Source organism: Ischnura elegans, chromosome 1, assembly GCF_921293095.1.
Source record: "Ischnura elegans chromosome 1, ioIscEleg1.1, whole genome shotgun sequence".
NCBI classification, from domain to species: domain Eukaryota; kingdom Metazoa; phylum Arthropoda; class Insecta; order Odonata; family Coenagrionidae; genus Ischnura; species Ischnura elegans.
In genome coordinates, this window is record NC_060246.1 from 95,664,692 (window position 1) to 95,679,546 (window position 14,855).

Consider the following 14,855-nt stretch of genomic DNA (forward strand, 5'->3'; position numbering starts at 1 on the left):
GACTTCCGCCAAGTGGCTAATAACACGTCGTACTATGAAGCTTCCACATTGTGAATCTAAAGTAAAATCTTGCACCAACTTGCAACCGCGAATTTTACATCGTTTTTTCGAGCGTGCGGTCGCCCCCGGTTCCGGCCGGCTGCGGCTGAGAGTACGGCGACGCGGCAAGCGTGTGGATGCGATACGGCCACATTCACTTTTATATCGGGATAATAGATATAAAAGTGATAGAAAAGAATTACCATGAATTAAAATTTATAAATATTGCTCCGAATGAATCTTATCATGCAATCGCTGGGCACTGCAAGAGGTACACTGAAAGGCTTTCTTTGAGTGCATTCCTTATAATATTACGGAGAGTCGTGTGCTTAACGTAGGGAAACGGACTCTTTTATTAACAAACGAACTCTCTTTCTAGGTGAGACTCATCCATGATCAATTGCCTCCACTTCCCAGCCTCCCATACCTATTGAAAGGACTGCCGACAAGGGTCTTTCTATAGCAATGTTGAAGTGCGGAGTTTTCGACCTTGTTTTTGATATGGTATCCTGTTAACTATAGAAGTTTCGGAAGGCATATCACTTACATCGGATAATATATGTCTTTATAGAAATGCAATTAATTTTTAATCCATGCATTAGGCTCAATCTAAAGTGTCGAATTTAATCTCCGGAGTATATATCACAGTCATTATTTTAAATAAAATGCGCTGCTGACAAAAGCGTTATTTCTTACAAATACGAGTGGTTTTTAGTGGCTTCGACCGGCTTCAAAAATAAACTAATAATTATTACTTGGATTATGTAATTGCAAGCTTCAACAACATATTTGTGGAAATTTGACAGAAAAAAGCATAGCGGATTTTCTTCTGAAGCCTCATACGCTCACAATGGTAAGTAGCCATGTGGATACGGTGGGTGGAAATGGATAAATAGTTCCTTATCAAGATGTCCAGACGAGCGATTCCTTGGTTTCACCAGGAGAAGGGGCACCGGTATTCCGTTTACATTTTAGTGTGGTTGAAATTGGAAAATCGACGGCACTCGAACGAAAGTCAATTTGTTTCTTTCTATCATCGGTATCTAGGCCCATCGATAGATTACCTCAATTGACGACCGGATACTGAAGTGTGGGGCAAGGAAACAGGTCCACTTCCCCTTACCCTCACCCCACTACGCCCGGGAGCCCATCTCATCTCCGAACCTGATGGTCCTTTCTCCGGTTCGCAATATGTGTAATGGACAAGATAACGGCGCGTGTCCTACAGCCAACCCCATTCCCATGTTTATCCCACGGGAGGTCTCCCTAACCCTAAAATGTATTAACCCTCTCGAAAGAAAGTCTATTCTGGTACCGGGATGAGGATTAAAGGGGGTGGGGATATGTTTCGTCCATTACCTTGTTGACGAGCGGCAATCGCAGATGAGAGGATAAGGCTTATGAGGAGGAAAACTCCTCTGGAGGTGGCGCCACTTTCTGCGCACCCCTCCATGCCAACGACGAGATGGGCCGGCCGTGGTGGGAGCGATGACTTCCTGTAGGGAGAGACAAACAAGAAAATTACTACAAAGGGTCGACAGGAATAATTGAGGAACAACGGCGCGGAACAAAGCCGCGTGGAGAACAGTTCGTCAAAGGGCGACCCCGTTTATTTGGACACTTACAGGCATGTAAGGTGGTGTAGTGGTATAGGGGCCTCAGAAGTTGGTGGCACTTAGTTTGCGAGGTGAATTACCTCAGGGAGAAGGCATGCGAGGGAGACGACGGGACAAAAGGGTCACTCCAGAGGTTTCCCTTGGGGATCCATCGATACCCCTGCTTACCATTTATTCATGCTTGATGTACCCTCTCGAACCCCCAACTCTGCTTGCGGGTGCCGTAAAGTTCAACTCTGTCCATGCGTTAAAAGTTTTGAACTCATGAATACTCCAATATATCATGATAAAAACATGAACACATTCGGCAGTATTAGTGCGTATCATAAGATATTTCGTGTATAATAGGTTGTATCGGTCGTGACTTCATGGAACCGATTTAGCATACTGAAATGTAAAAGCCTTTGTAATTCCACACAAATTTAATACTATACGACCGAGTTTTCGACGTGGTACGTCATTACCTGGTGATAACGTCAACATCACGTCGCTATAAGATATTTCAGGTATGATTCGTTGTTCTGGGGGGTGACTCCAGGGAATCGACTTAACATAATAAAATGTAAAAACCTTTGTAATTCCAGATAAATTTAATACTGTATGACCCAGGTATCGACGTACCACGTCCAGGGATGGCAATCAAAACTAAATGAAGTCAAAACCAGTAAAACTTCAATAGTGTCGTCTCAGGGAGCGGAATGTAGAAACGAAAAAATATTAAACTTGGGGAGCTAAACTCAGGGTCGAAACGAAATCGGTGTCAAAATTACTTCGCGTCTAACTAAACTAAACTAAACTAAACCTCTGGGACGAAACGAAACGCTGATAATATTTCGCAGCGGAGGGGGCACGTGCTTCACCTTCGAGCAGTTTAGTTTCGACCCACACACCGAGTACGAAGTGTGGTTGAATGAAGAAGAAGTTCGGCCTACCGCCATTAGATGCATGGGGCACTCACATTTTTACCACAAACAGGAGAACGGTGAGCCCAAACTGACCATTCGATTTTTAACCTCAACGTTTTAACCTATCTATATATTCTGTCATGAAATGAATCGAAACTATTCCCTGTTATCCCCCTCTACTCAACTTTTGGGATCGAAACTTAACTATGAGCAGCGGTGTTTCGATTAATTCAGTTTCGTCCTGGGTCGAAACTAAACTCTTTGTTGATTTTAATTTGGTAAGGGAACGAAACTGAACCAAGGCTTCGTACTTTTGTTTCCCTCCGGGTTGAAACGAAAGATTTTCGTTTCGTTTGACTTGCCATTTATCACCAGATCATGACGTGCTACGTCGAAACCTAGGTCGTACAGCACTTTGTGGAACTGCAAATGTTTTCACATTTCATGATCTATATTTCAGTTACGTGAGAAGTTCTGGCAACGAGGTTGCTGATTTATATTTGAAAAATATTATGCTAAAATTTGTAGATGAACGGTGATGATGATGGTGAGAATAAAAGGGAACGAAGGAGATAAGATTGAATAAATAGGAATTGGCATAACTAGGATGTGGAGAAAGAAGTTCAATTAGGGAATATGATACAGGCAGGGAAATGGCTCGGCAATTCTCTTTGTAAACCAAACGAACCGGTAAAATGCCACTGATAAAAAAATATGCGTGGAATTTTTACTACTATTCGTGAATCACTTTAGGAAAACAATGACTGGTATTCCGTTTCCAATCGACATGCAACATATTTTAGACAAAAAAATTGTATTAATTTAAATATCGATTGTAGCTGGTGTAATGATTCAATGATAAAAATATATATAGATGTAATCATCTCTTCTCCAGCTTCTTTCAAGTTAATTCTCTTTAAACCAACTCTTAAACGAAGAGTTAACACAATGAGAGTATCGCCTAAATGAGCAGTTTAAATGTTATTCGGAATACTAGCTAGACGGAATTAAGAGTGATGGAAAACTTTCCCCAGATGTTATATAGTCTTAGTATTTATTCACTTTATTTGCACAATGGTCATCATTCGCTTTTTCCACACTTAAAAAATATATAACCCATCAAAAACTCATGAAACCTAGAAGCACTGATTTGAAATGAATTTTTTTACGAAAAAAATATCCTATCATCTTTGGTAAATGGTATTTCCAACAACCTTCAAAAAATCGTAATGACTCAAATGGTAAGAGGTTATGTTAAAAAGTAGGGTGCACAACAATGTGACTGGAACATGACAGGTGCCTAATGTTAGACGAGTAAGGATCATTAAAAAAACAGTTCACATTGTCAAGGGTTGATGATACATGCCATCGAAAACATTCAATGGCGACAGTAATTTGCTTGTAGAAGAAAAAAACTAAATTAAGCGTTGGTAGAGGTCACTTCCCGCCTGTCGTGTATCCGTGTCAAGCAGAAAAAAGACAGCTGTACAATGGATGTTCTTTACGGTTCATGTATCATTATTGGAAAAAATGTTATCAGAAACCCTGGATAAAACAAAAAAAAGAACAAGAAGAGGAGCATAAAGTTAGCCTTTTTTGTATTGCACTTGATTTTATGTACCATTTTTTATGATTTACTGCGAGTTTAAATATTTATCTCCTAAAGCATATTTTTGTACTAAAAATTGATATATGCTCATATGATCTTTTACAGTTTACTAAAAAACTTAAAAATCTTCGATTTTTTCAAAAGCATCAGTATCCTTCCTTCTTAGATCCTTATTATTATGGTTCATTTAATTTTTTGGAATTTAATTTTTAATAAATAAGCATTAATATGCATAAACAAAACATGCATAAATATCCCATGCCACCGGAGCACGTTATTTGCGTTTTGGAGAAAATCCGTGAGCATATAAGTTATTTGGTTTACCCCAGGTGACATCGAGGAAATCCCTTAAAAGTTGATGGACGAAATTATGCATCATCTCTGCTTAAAAAGATTTAATTTGATTAAAATGACTAAACCACTAGTACCCCTGATGAAGTACTCCGACTTGTTGGCACTTAAAGAATAATGCAGGCAGAAAGATGATAGTGCCCGGCTCGTATCCTCTCCATTTTTCTCGGGAAGAGTAACGCCACACAAATGTAACAATGAATTATTGCGCCAATTTCCAGGTTTAACCTCCAGGCTATAATTTATGAGAGATTTAATGGCTTAGTAAGCTTTAGATATTCTTATCAATTAATCACTAGATTTGGAGAAGAATATAAAATAATATTAGTTTCAATAACATTTTGCATGATTTTTAAAGACTGACCCCTTTGTGTTTGTATCAGGTATTATCATATACCAAAATAGCACTTTAGAAGTATAGAATTAGAACGGAATATATTTGACCTGAAATTTGTTAATAATTTTTATGCTGAGCCCAAGTAGGGTCTCTTTAATTTTTGTTGTCGACCAATTTTGGCACCTCAATAACTTTCACTCAAAATATGAGTTATAACAGCAATTTGTTTTGAATTTGAAAAAAAAATCTACTCATGGTTATACATGTGTGGTCAGCACGTGGGGCGTAATTGAGTCGATGTACTTGTATCTGTCCATACTTCAAATAGCAACGGCAATTGATGACTATCATTAGTACTAACATCAGTTTACTGAGCTTAGAAACTCATCATTATCATAGGCAGTTTACATCTCATGGCTAACGTAAACAGCAATAAAGCAGACGATCAACTCAAAATTGATAATCTTGGGTTCCAGCGCACAGTAGAGCCGATCCAAAATAAATAACACTCAGGCATGTAAACTTCCTCATGGAGAGAGGAAATACTTTTCTCCCATCAATAAAAAAATTCATTTTGAAGATGAAAAGCGACTTTTCGGATAAAAAAACATCAGCATCCACCATGTGTGAAAACACTGAAAAATTGAAAGACGTAAAGATGAAAAAAAAATAGAAAAAAATTCTAAGGGATCACTGCAAAGCTTCTTTTTAATCGTTGGCGTTCGATGGTCAGGGCACTTAAAAAGGTCGAATAAATAAAAAAAGGAAAGCTAAGGGAAAACGAGAGACTGAAAAAGAGAAAGTAGAAAAAAATATTGCTGTCCACGGAAGAAGAGGGTGCGAGGTCGAGGTTTTTGAAAGAGGATGCGAGGGAAAAACGTAATTACGTGAAACGATTTGAACAGATTACCATGGCGACAGCGTTCGCCACATCTGGACAAGCTTCCGAAAGCCTTTAATCCCATCCGATAATACATTTCATGTTTAGACTCCTGAAACTCTTTAAAAATCAGAAAACATGGACGGGGCCGGAAACGATTAAATAGTGACCAGGGAAATTCCATCGAGAGGGAGTTGGAAAACAAAGGAAAGAAGATTTTAATTTTCTTGAGTAATTACTAAATTTATTTGAAAACGGATCATGAATAAATTTGAGAACAAAACAAATCACTTAAATCTTGTAAAATTTAGGCTTGTAGTACAGGCCTCTCTTTATTTTTTTGGGAAACATATTTGTACTCGGCCATAAATGCGAAGGAATCCTAATGGCAGATAATTCGCTTGCACGTGCTTGGTGCAAAAATATGATGGACGTACGTCGAGTGAATAACGGTAAAAGCAGGTAAAAATGTAACAACCTTTACTAACAAAAAGCTGAAGTTGCTAAAAACGTAGTCTCATATTTCATTATAATACTAACTATTTTAATTATATACTAAAATGAATATTAAACATGTGATTCCACGAATAAAAAATGTATTACTGAATTCTTAATGCATACATCTACGGCCCTAACTTAGTATTCTTTTACGGCCACGGTAGAGCTGCAATCCATGCTTCAATGGTATAATCAGTATAGCTCAGTGTACGTACGATAAAAAAATTATAATTTAGGAAACCTTCAGTAGTATCATTAGCAGGAATGAATCAACAAACAGTTAATTATAATTCCAAAACTTTTTATTTTTATCGTGGAATATTCCCGTGGACTCCTGTGAAACAAAAAGGATGAACACGAAACTTCTGAAAGTGGTGAAGGGAATGGTTTTCTTTCTCCCCCTGACTCCATCAAGGTTGTATGTCAAGGTCCATCCTTTCCAATTGGACTCAACGATCATCATCTCGCTTTGCGACGCTTAAAAGTGCCCGGGTCTGAACTCAACCGTGGAAATTAATTTGGGCGCTTCTTTGTGCATTCACTAATTCATTTAATTTGGCGAAATGTCGACGCTGCGGCAGACTCGGTCCCGAGGGAACTCGCATGCGACTCTAGATAAGTGCGGCACCCCGGAGAAAAGGGGAAAAAATTATACACATCAGAAAGCCCACCTTTGCGTCTTGCTGCCGCATGTGTACACCTAATGTTTAATGCATTACTCCGAGCGGGGAGCTGGTGGCGGAGGCGAGCTAAGGGGTCATGTTTTTATGGATAGCCATGAATCCTTTCTCCCAAATCGTATATTATCTCGGTTGCCGGAATTTCTCATTCTTTTTCATTTTTCTGGAGTGGAAAGAGGTTAACCACTCTTTAAATTCTACCCTTGATGCGCAGGCAACGTAATTCATAACTTCTGACTTTGTTTTTTTTTTTTTTTTTTTTGGCGCCTGAGATAATTTTAATTCATACCAGAAGCGGGTGACAACGCATCAAGATGGTAATGCGAAAACAAACGTGAGGCATTGCTTGACTTAATGCTTTAAGTACCTACATTGCTGTTTCAAAAATGAGCCCATGGTTGCTACAGTCTGATGCGTATAAAGAAACAACATCGCTACAATTCAAAATAATTTTACACCCCAAAGTGCGATGAATTATATCGTTTAGCTCATACCAAGCTCTGATCACCTTCTTATGGTTCGTATTCCCCGTGGTTATGTTAGCTGTATGTATCTTTCTTAAAATAAAGCAGTCATTTGGATGAATCTTACGCTATCCTTAGGTAACTTTCATTATAATTTACATAGATAAAATAGTCTTAGCTCTCTCCATAGTTAAATTTATTAGCTTGCGACTTCAAATAAAATAGGGGAGTTAGATTGCCAATTTTTAACTTCGAAAAAACCAAATAATGCATCCATGTGTCTGTAACTTGGATCTGTTTTGTAACAATAAGATACGTGAGTCAATAATAACCACCGTATTCAGTGATATTAATTCAAATTATAGGCAATTAGAAGCATTTTATGAAACCTATTTCTGTCGCCTTATATATTTGAACCAATACCCTCCATCAACATTTATGGCCTTTAATTTGACCAAATGCGTTTTCAGGATTGAGTTTCCGACGGAATTGAACACGGAAATGTCACGTTATTGCAAAGATTTGATTGAATAAAACGTGAAATTGAATTCTGTTATCCTGAAATGCCGCCATTCAAATTTATTGTCCACTCTGAATTGATAACGATACCATTTGACGGTAATCGATCCCATGTGTTAGCAATTCAACGAAAATTTCAACCCTTCGAATATGGCCCCAAATAATCCATTTTAAGAATGGAAAAGCACGGCCAGAAAATTTGGTGTGTAGATATGACGGTTACAAGAAATAATTTGGACGAATAGCAAAAAACGCGGAAACATTTGACACTTAGTTTGTTATTAGAGTTTCATTCATCAATCAATTTTTATTGCAAATTTATTCATTTTTAATGGTAAATTTTGAAATTGAAATAACTCTGTAATTTTATGATATAACAATGTCAAGGCATATGAAATTTTCTGCCATCTCAAATATCGTTAGTATGGGAGAAATTTAATTTGTTATTAATATATCGAAATTGGATCTAATTATAAATCAGTTAAATTATATTTTTGATTGAAAATACTCAGTAATTTTCTGTAATAATAATTTCAAGGCATACGAAATTTTCCACGGTTGCAAATATCATCAGTATGAGAGGAATTTAATATCGTTATTGATATAGAAATGAGATCTAATTGTACATCAGTTAAATTATATTCATGAATATGATTTAGAAATATGTATGCTAAAATTGATGTAATATCCACTGATTAGGTGGAGTCCATTGAGAAATGTACTATTTACGAGAAAAAGAATGATACGGAAAAGTGAGAGCATATAATCTCTTCTAAATTTCCAATAAATTCTATTATATATTTGTCTCTTTATGCGGTTATGACCTCTACTTCGTGTCCAGTTACTTCGTGTTAAGCCAAAAATATGAAAGAATAACAGGCAATCCATGACGGCACTTAAACGCCGATGGGCGTATCGAAAGCCAGCTTGATGGCATTCCTAATTCCACTTGATCCGAGTTGATGACCTGTGAGGGAAAGGCGAAATCCGGCTCTCTTTCGTGTAACCTTTCCCGAGTGTTGTTGGCCCATTGCACCACTTCGCTGCCTCCGAGGAGGCTGCTATTATGGCCGTGAAAGCCGTTGCGGCAGACATATCCAGAGGGCAGCGAAAGTTATTTGACCTCGAAAGAGAAAAAAATACAGTGCCTGGAAATTGATTGGAGTCATCAACTAGCTCATCAATCACGCGGCTAAAAGAGTATGATTGAATTGAAGACGTTGTTCCAACATAAGAGTAAGAGATGGCAGAGTAATTCGCTTACTATGCCATCGCTACTCGCTACTATAATTCGTTCCCGTTTTTTTATTTATACTTTAAAGTATATTGCTAGATTTTGCATGAATTTCCCTTGCAAAGAGCTTTAGTGGAATTACGCCTGAAAATTGATTTTGTAGTCATCTCCTTCGCGACTAACTAAAGTATTTGATTGAATCGAAGTCGATACATGCAGTTAAAGTTAGTTAGGTACCGATAGTCTCATAGAGATACTAATATTGGCTATAGGTGCTAAAATATTTTCCCTACGTCCTTTTCCGAGAGAAGTAGGAGATATCAAATTCATGAGAGTAACCTTTTACTTTTTCGAATTTCTGAAAACTTAAGTTTGAAAATCAATTAAATACTTCTAAAGTAGTATTATTCAAGAAAAACTTCCAAAAAATGTGTTTTGAATTGTGAAATTGACCACTTGCAAAAAGCTAGTTTATTACAATTAAACCGATACTGCTTTGTAATTAACAATACGGAATATAAATTGGAAGAAGTACTGACCCCTTTTCCATGCTAAGAATCAATGAAAAATTTCTTCGACTCGTTTACGTTTGTAAGATACAATATCTTACCTAAACGGCTAACATTAATTCAATTTGACATTGAATAGGTGTTATTTCCTCACCTCTTTCATGATCAAGTACTCTTACAATCATGCTTGTAAGAATTTATTTATTTTTTATGGATTTTATTTATGCATTAAATTACTGGTGGCAGCGGCTTAGCTTCATATCTACTTTGAATGCCGAATTCAGCGGTCACACTGGTATGACAAGAGGCAGTGGATTACTAAAGAGCTCAATAGAACGAGTCGGAGGCTAACGGCATAGTATTAATGGATAGAGCCTCTAATCCTTTATATACGTACGTATATAAAACCATGGATTTGCCTCGCTATAGAATATTAATAGATTTTTAAACTTGTTATCAGTTGATATTGGCTGATGTTTTTAGTTAATGGTGGACAATATACCCTCTAGATGTACGTTTTGAATAAATTATATGAAAAATACGAGATTATTAAATGGATGCATATGATAAGAAAATATGAAAAATAGCTTGCTTACAATGAATTTGATCACCACGAAAATGGAGCAGGTTCAGTTAATTCATAATCTTAGTTTTACCAACGGGTTAACTGCATTACTTTTCAGGTGCATTTGTAGTGATACCCACGGATACCCGCGAGGCTTGAATAAATTTTTAATGAACGTGTATTTTGGAAATAGTCTACATATTCTCACATTTCTCAGAGCAATGGAAAAAATCATTACTACATAATATTCAATGTTTGAAAGGAGTTAAATTGAGATGTCAATAATCGAGTTTGCAAAAAATTATGGGAGATAATTTTTTAACGAGATGATAAATATATTAAATATTAAAAGAATTGTATTAAAATATAACAAAAAAATATATCCCGGAGTGCTGCCTCTACCAAAGTATATGCAGTAAAGTCTCTTTTCGTTTAAGATTCTTAGCGGCATAGATTCTCAAACAGACAGCATGTCTTTAATTTTCCTCAACCCTGGTGGTGCCAAAGATGAAGATAAAAACATGTTCTTCGCCTCTAGATGTAGTAGATTCTTTCATACATCATGAACTAGCACGAATTATTAGCTATCATTATGAGCAATCTCTTTCATATAGTAGATATTCGTAATGAAGATAAGGTTTGGTTTTCCACCTGTAAGAGGTCAATATAAGAATAATCGAAATAAAAAATATATATAAAACACTAAGGCCACTTGGCGATTCTAAGTTGTGTGCTTGAAGTGCTCCTCACATAGGACCGCAGGAGAGATCGGCGTTTTTCAGACAATTTCTCCTAAAACCTGAATTAGAAACCCAGGGATCTCGGGATCGAAACCCATCCCTATATAACCTGCACGTAAGGCATTCTCTGATTCAGTTGGGATTGGAATAATTTCGTAAAATGTGCTAACATTGCCTTGAAAATAGTATTGCGTTAAGAAGGTAGTTTCTTGTAAATATGAAACATAACTTGAGAGAGATTTTACAATTTTACGGCTGCAACACACCCTAAAAATCGAACATTTCGAATTTTGCGGTATTAAAGAATTTCTACTCGCAGGCGAATTGAAAAATTAGTCGCTATTCGTATGGAATTCATTCGATTTGCCAAAGTCAGGGCAGGTCTAATTGCTCCTGTTATGAAGAAAGAAACAAAAAATATATATATCAGCCTTGACTTTTTTCGAGCCTGGCCTTGTTAGACCGTATTCTAAAAAAATGTTCCCAGCAAAATTCCAGGAACATTAGGAAATATATTACCGGGCCGGCCACTTATGCGGGCGCGATAAGACAATTCTTTCGCGTGCCTCGACCTCGTGATTTGTGCCCTCACTTCGCCTGTTTGGAAGCGATAACACCTCAACTCGCCAGCATCTCAATTCACTTTTGAGCGAAAAATTCGTGATGTGGAATGACCTTCTGCGGACTGAACGAATCTCTTTCGCCGGAGAAAATTACTGGCCGGGTGAATTTCCCTCAATCTGCGACACGTTACTAACGGCGAGCATTGAGAAAATATGGCCAATTTAGCTTAAATGCCTATCCGACGGCAGCACAGAATCGCAGACAAGTCATGTCCTTTTCCTGCTATTTATGCAATACTAGAGAACTGTGTTTCCATTCCTGATGGTTTAACAGTATGTGTAACGGGTAGGCCGGGGTGATATTGAGAATTCAACAACAAAATACGATTGTTTTTGAAAATTGATTGTTGGCAGTAACGGTAAATATAGGTAAGGTAACTCGGAGTATCGGATGGCACAGCGTGATATGTTATCAGAGGGTAATTTTTTATTGGATGGTGTATTGCTATCTTTCATCGTAATGTTTTGAATTTTATTAACGGACGATATATCACGATTTTTACCGGACATCCGTATATCGCCAATGTTCAAAACTCCCGATATACTGAATCTTTTTCTCGACATTTTTTTTTAATCGTCCAGGCCTGTCTACTTAAGAATCTGAGAGGTAGGTGAGCAAGAGTACACATTTTAAGTTATTTTTTTTGCCGAAGTCATGTCAATCATATTTCTTAAAACAATGCATCATGCAAATTATACCACACCGGTTTTTGAAAAATGCCAAAATGTGATTAATTCACTTTACATTATTCTCTGAAAATTTCCGGCCACAAGGGAGCTAAAACGTGAACACCATATTGAAAACAACATCATTTGGTACGTTTTTCATGGCAAAATGTGCTCTTAAATTTTCATGCATATTGTGTGGTTTAATTCTAGACCTTAAGGGCGAGAGAATTCGAAATAAAAATCATGCGTAAACATGAAAAGAGATACAAAACGAGATTGGAGGCACTCGAGCAAATAACTATGAGGGTAAGGACTGACAAATTATTAATCTAGCAGTAATTCGTCCAAACGGAGAAATTTTACTCTAAACCTTGAATCTGCAATTTCGACGAACACATAAATTACGAATTTTCAGGGTCGGAAAAGTTGTAAAAAAAATTGAAAAATTTTAAGCATTTTTAAATAGAAAACCTAGGGGTAAGATGTAATTTTGATCATTAAAGTTTAAGTAATTTTCAATTTGACGGGAGAGTTAGGCATAAAATTCTATTGTTTAGCTAATTAGTCTTCATCTCGATTGTAAGTTTTTTGATTACTTGAGCCATGAAAAAAAAACGTATTCGCTAATTTAAGCAATTAAATGCAGTTTCTCTGGTGAACTCGCATTATCGATCAACCACCGCTTTTTCATTCAGGTTATAACGTTGGCTGTATGACACTCTTTAGCAACGAGTATGGCTTTAGAAACTAGAAAGGTAACAGGTAAAACAGGAATAGAACATGTTATAATTCATATGGTATTCTTTCAATAAAATTAAAGTAATAAACTGGGCTCAGTATTGATTTAAAAAATCTCATTCCTGTAACAAGAAACTCCACTTATCATACCTCTATCCTTTGATAAGTTTTCAAAACTGGCTGAAGGCCACAACATAAAAGAAATTTTACGGTCGGACTGTACTCATATCCATTAAACCTAATACGTTTTCTTTCGAGAGTAAAAAACAAATTTTTGCGCAGGCTCATTTGCACTAGTCAAAAATAAAATATATTTCCCCAAAAGATTAAAAATAACCCTTTGATTTTATTCGGAATAATCAGAGAAAATCTACAAAACACCTGAGGTAATTGACGTGATATAGGCTAAATATAAAATGCAATTAAATAAGTGATATAAGATAGTTAATAAAATGAATGTCAATTAAAATTAAAGAAACGAGATGAAAAATGAAAATCAGATGGAACGTGGTGGAAGTTGATCACGAGAGATTGAACTATCGTGATTGCTGGAAAATATTATTCATGAATTCGACATTTTCAAGAAAGTCGAGTTAATAATAATAATAATAATGCGAAATATGTTCCGTTGTTACACGGCGGCAAAATAAAGAAACTTTGCAAATACTTGAAGATAGTTTTTCTCAGCAATAAAGAATGAGTTTGAAATATTCTGTTGGTAAATTATACCTTATTGCCAATGAATCGTAAGAACAAATCTTACATCATTGAATAAGAGGACGCATTACTTCTTCGACGCATTAAATTTTTTAAACATTTCTCGAATTATATAGGTACTCTCCGTATTCTCCAGTACGTTTGAAATATGGATCATGAATAAATTTTTACTTGGCTCCAAAATGCTGAGAGTTACACAAATAGGAAGCGCAGCGAATTTTAATGCGGAGCCTTCGGGCCCTAACTCTGAAAATTTCCCTTCTTTTCGTCCCACAAAATATTTGAATATTAAGTTAATCCGTAAGCGTTACGTTTGACCTGTTTCCGCCAAAGCCGCGTCGGGGTCTTAGATGCGGAGCCGCGACTCTCGGGGAAGGCTGTAACGTTGCCTACAATGATGGGCTCCAGGAACTAACAGGACAGGAAGGTTAGTGAGATCGGCCGGTAATTGCTCGGGGTAGGAATTTGGCTGCGTGCCATTTGGCCAACAAGCCACAGCTGACTGCATCGTACATAATTTAAAAAAAACACGTAGCGCCCTATCCTCAAAGCGATTTGTACTGGAGGAAAGATTACGAGAGGGAGGGGGAGGCGATCCTAACTTCGTTTCTCGCGAGAAAGAACATTCCAGGCTGGTGGAGGAGGAGACTTGATGAAACGAAACGTTTCTACTCTTTGCTCCTGTATCTCTTGCTCTCTTTCCTATCTAATGGGATGAAGCTGGAGGAGACGTCGGTCTCCAATGTCGCGAGCTCACTCCGTAATGGATTTATTAGATTTGTCGAGATAAGAAAAAAAAGAAAAAGATAGGGGACTTATTGAGTCAATCGTTTCCAAGAACACATCGATACCTCTAGTGCACAGGAGTCCTTTTTTATTTCAATTCCAGCGTCTGCCAGCTCCCTCAAAGGGAAAAACGGCAAACTGCGCAGCTCTTGTTCCTGATAATGAGGATGAAATAAAATTGGAATTAAAACTCTACGGTAGCTTGCTGGTTGACGGCGCGTTATCAGATGGAGAAGGAGCAAAAGAAGAAGAAAGGACTGAGATCACTAGGTGATGAAATGGAAAAAAAAATAGATTCGCAAAAGAAATGTTATAAAGATCGAGGGAGAGGGTGGGGGAGGAAGAAATTTTGCCTTGTATTAGGTTTTCTACGTCC

The 14,855-nt window shown here is 37.1% G+C and overlaps 1 protein-coding gene across 2 annotated transcripts in view; it reads right to left on the bottom strand.

Moving 5' to 3' along the window:
* Positions 1 to 14,855, bottom strand: part of LOC124166762 — a 372,777-nt gene that overhangs the window by 25,655 nt on the left and 332,267 nt on the right. For both annotated transcript variants that reach the window (XM_046544443.1, XM_046544451.1), the window contains one exon: positions 1,399 to 1,535. In XM_046544443.1, coding sequence (XP_046400399.1) covers positions 1,399 to 1,492 — 94 coding nt within the window. In that variant the 5' untranslated portion in view covers positions 1,493 to 1,535. The remainder of the gene's footprint in view (positions 1 to 1,398; positions 1,536 to 14,855) is intronic.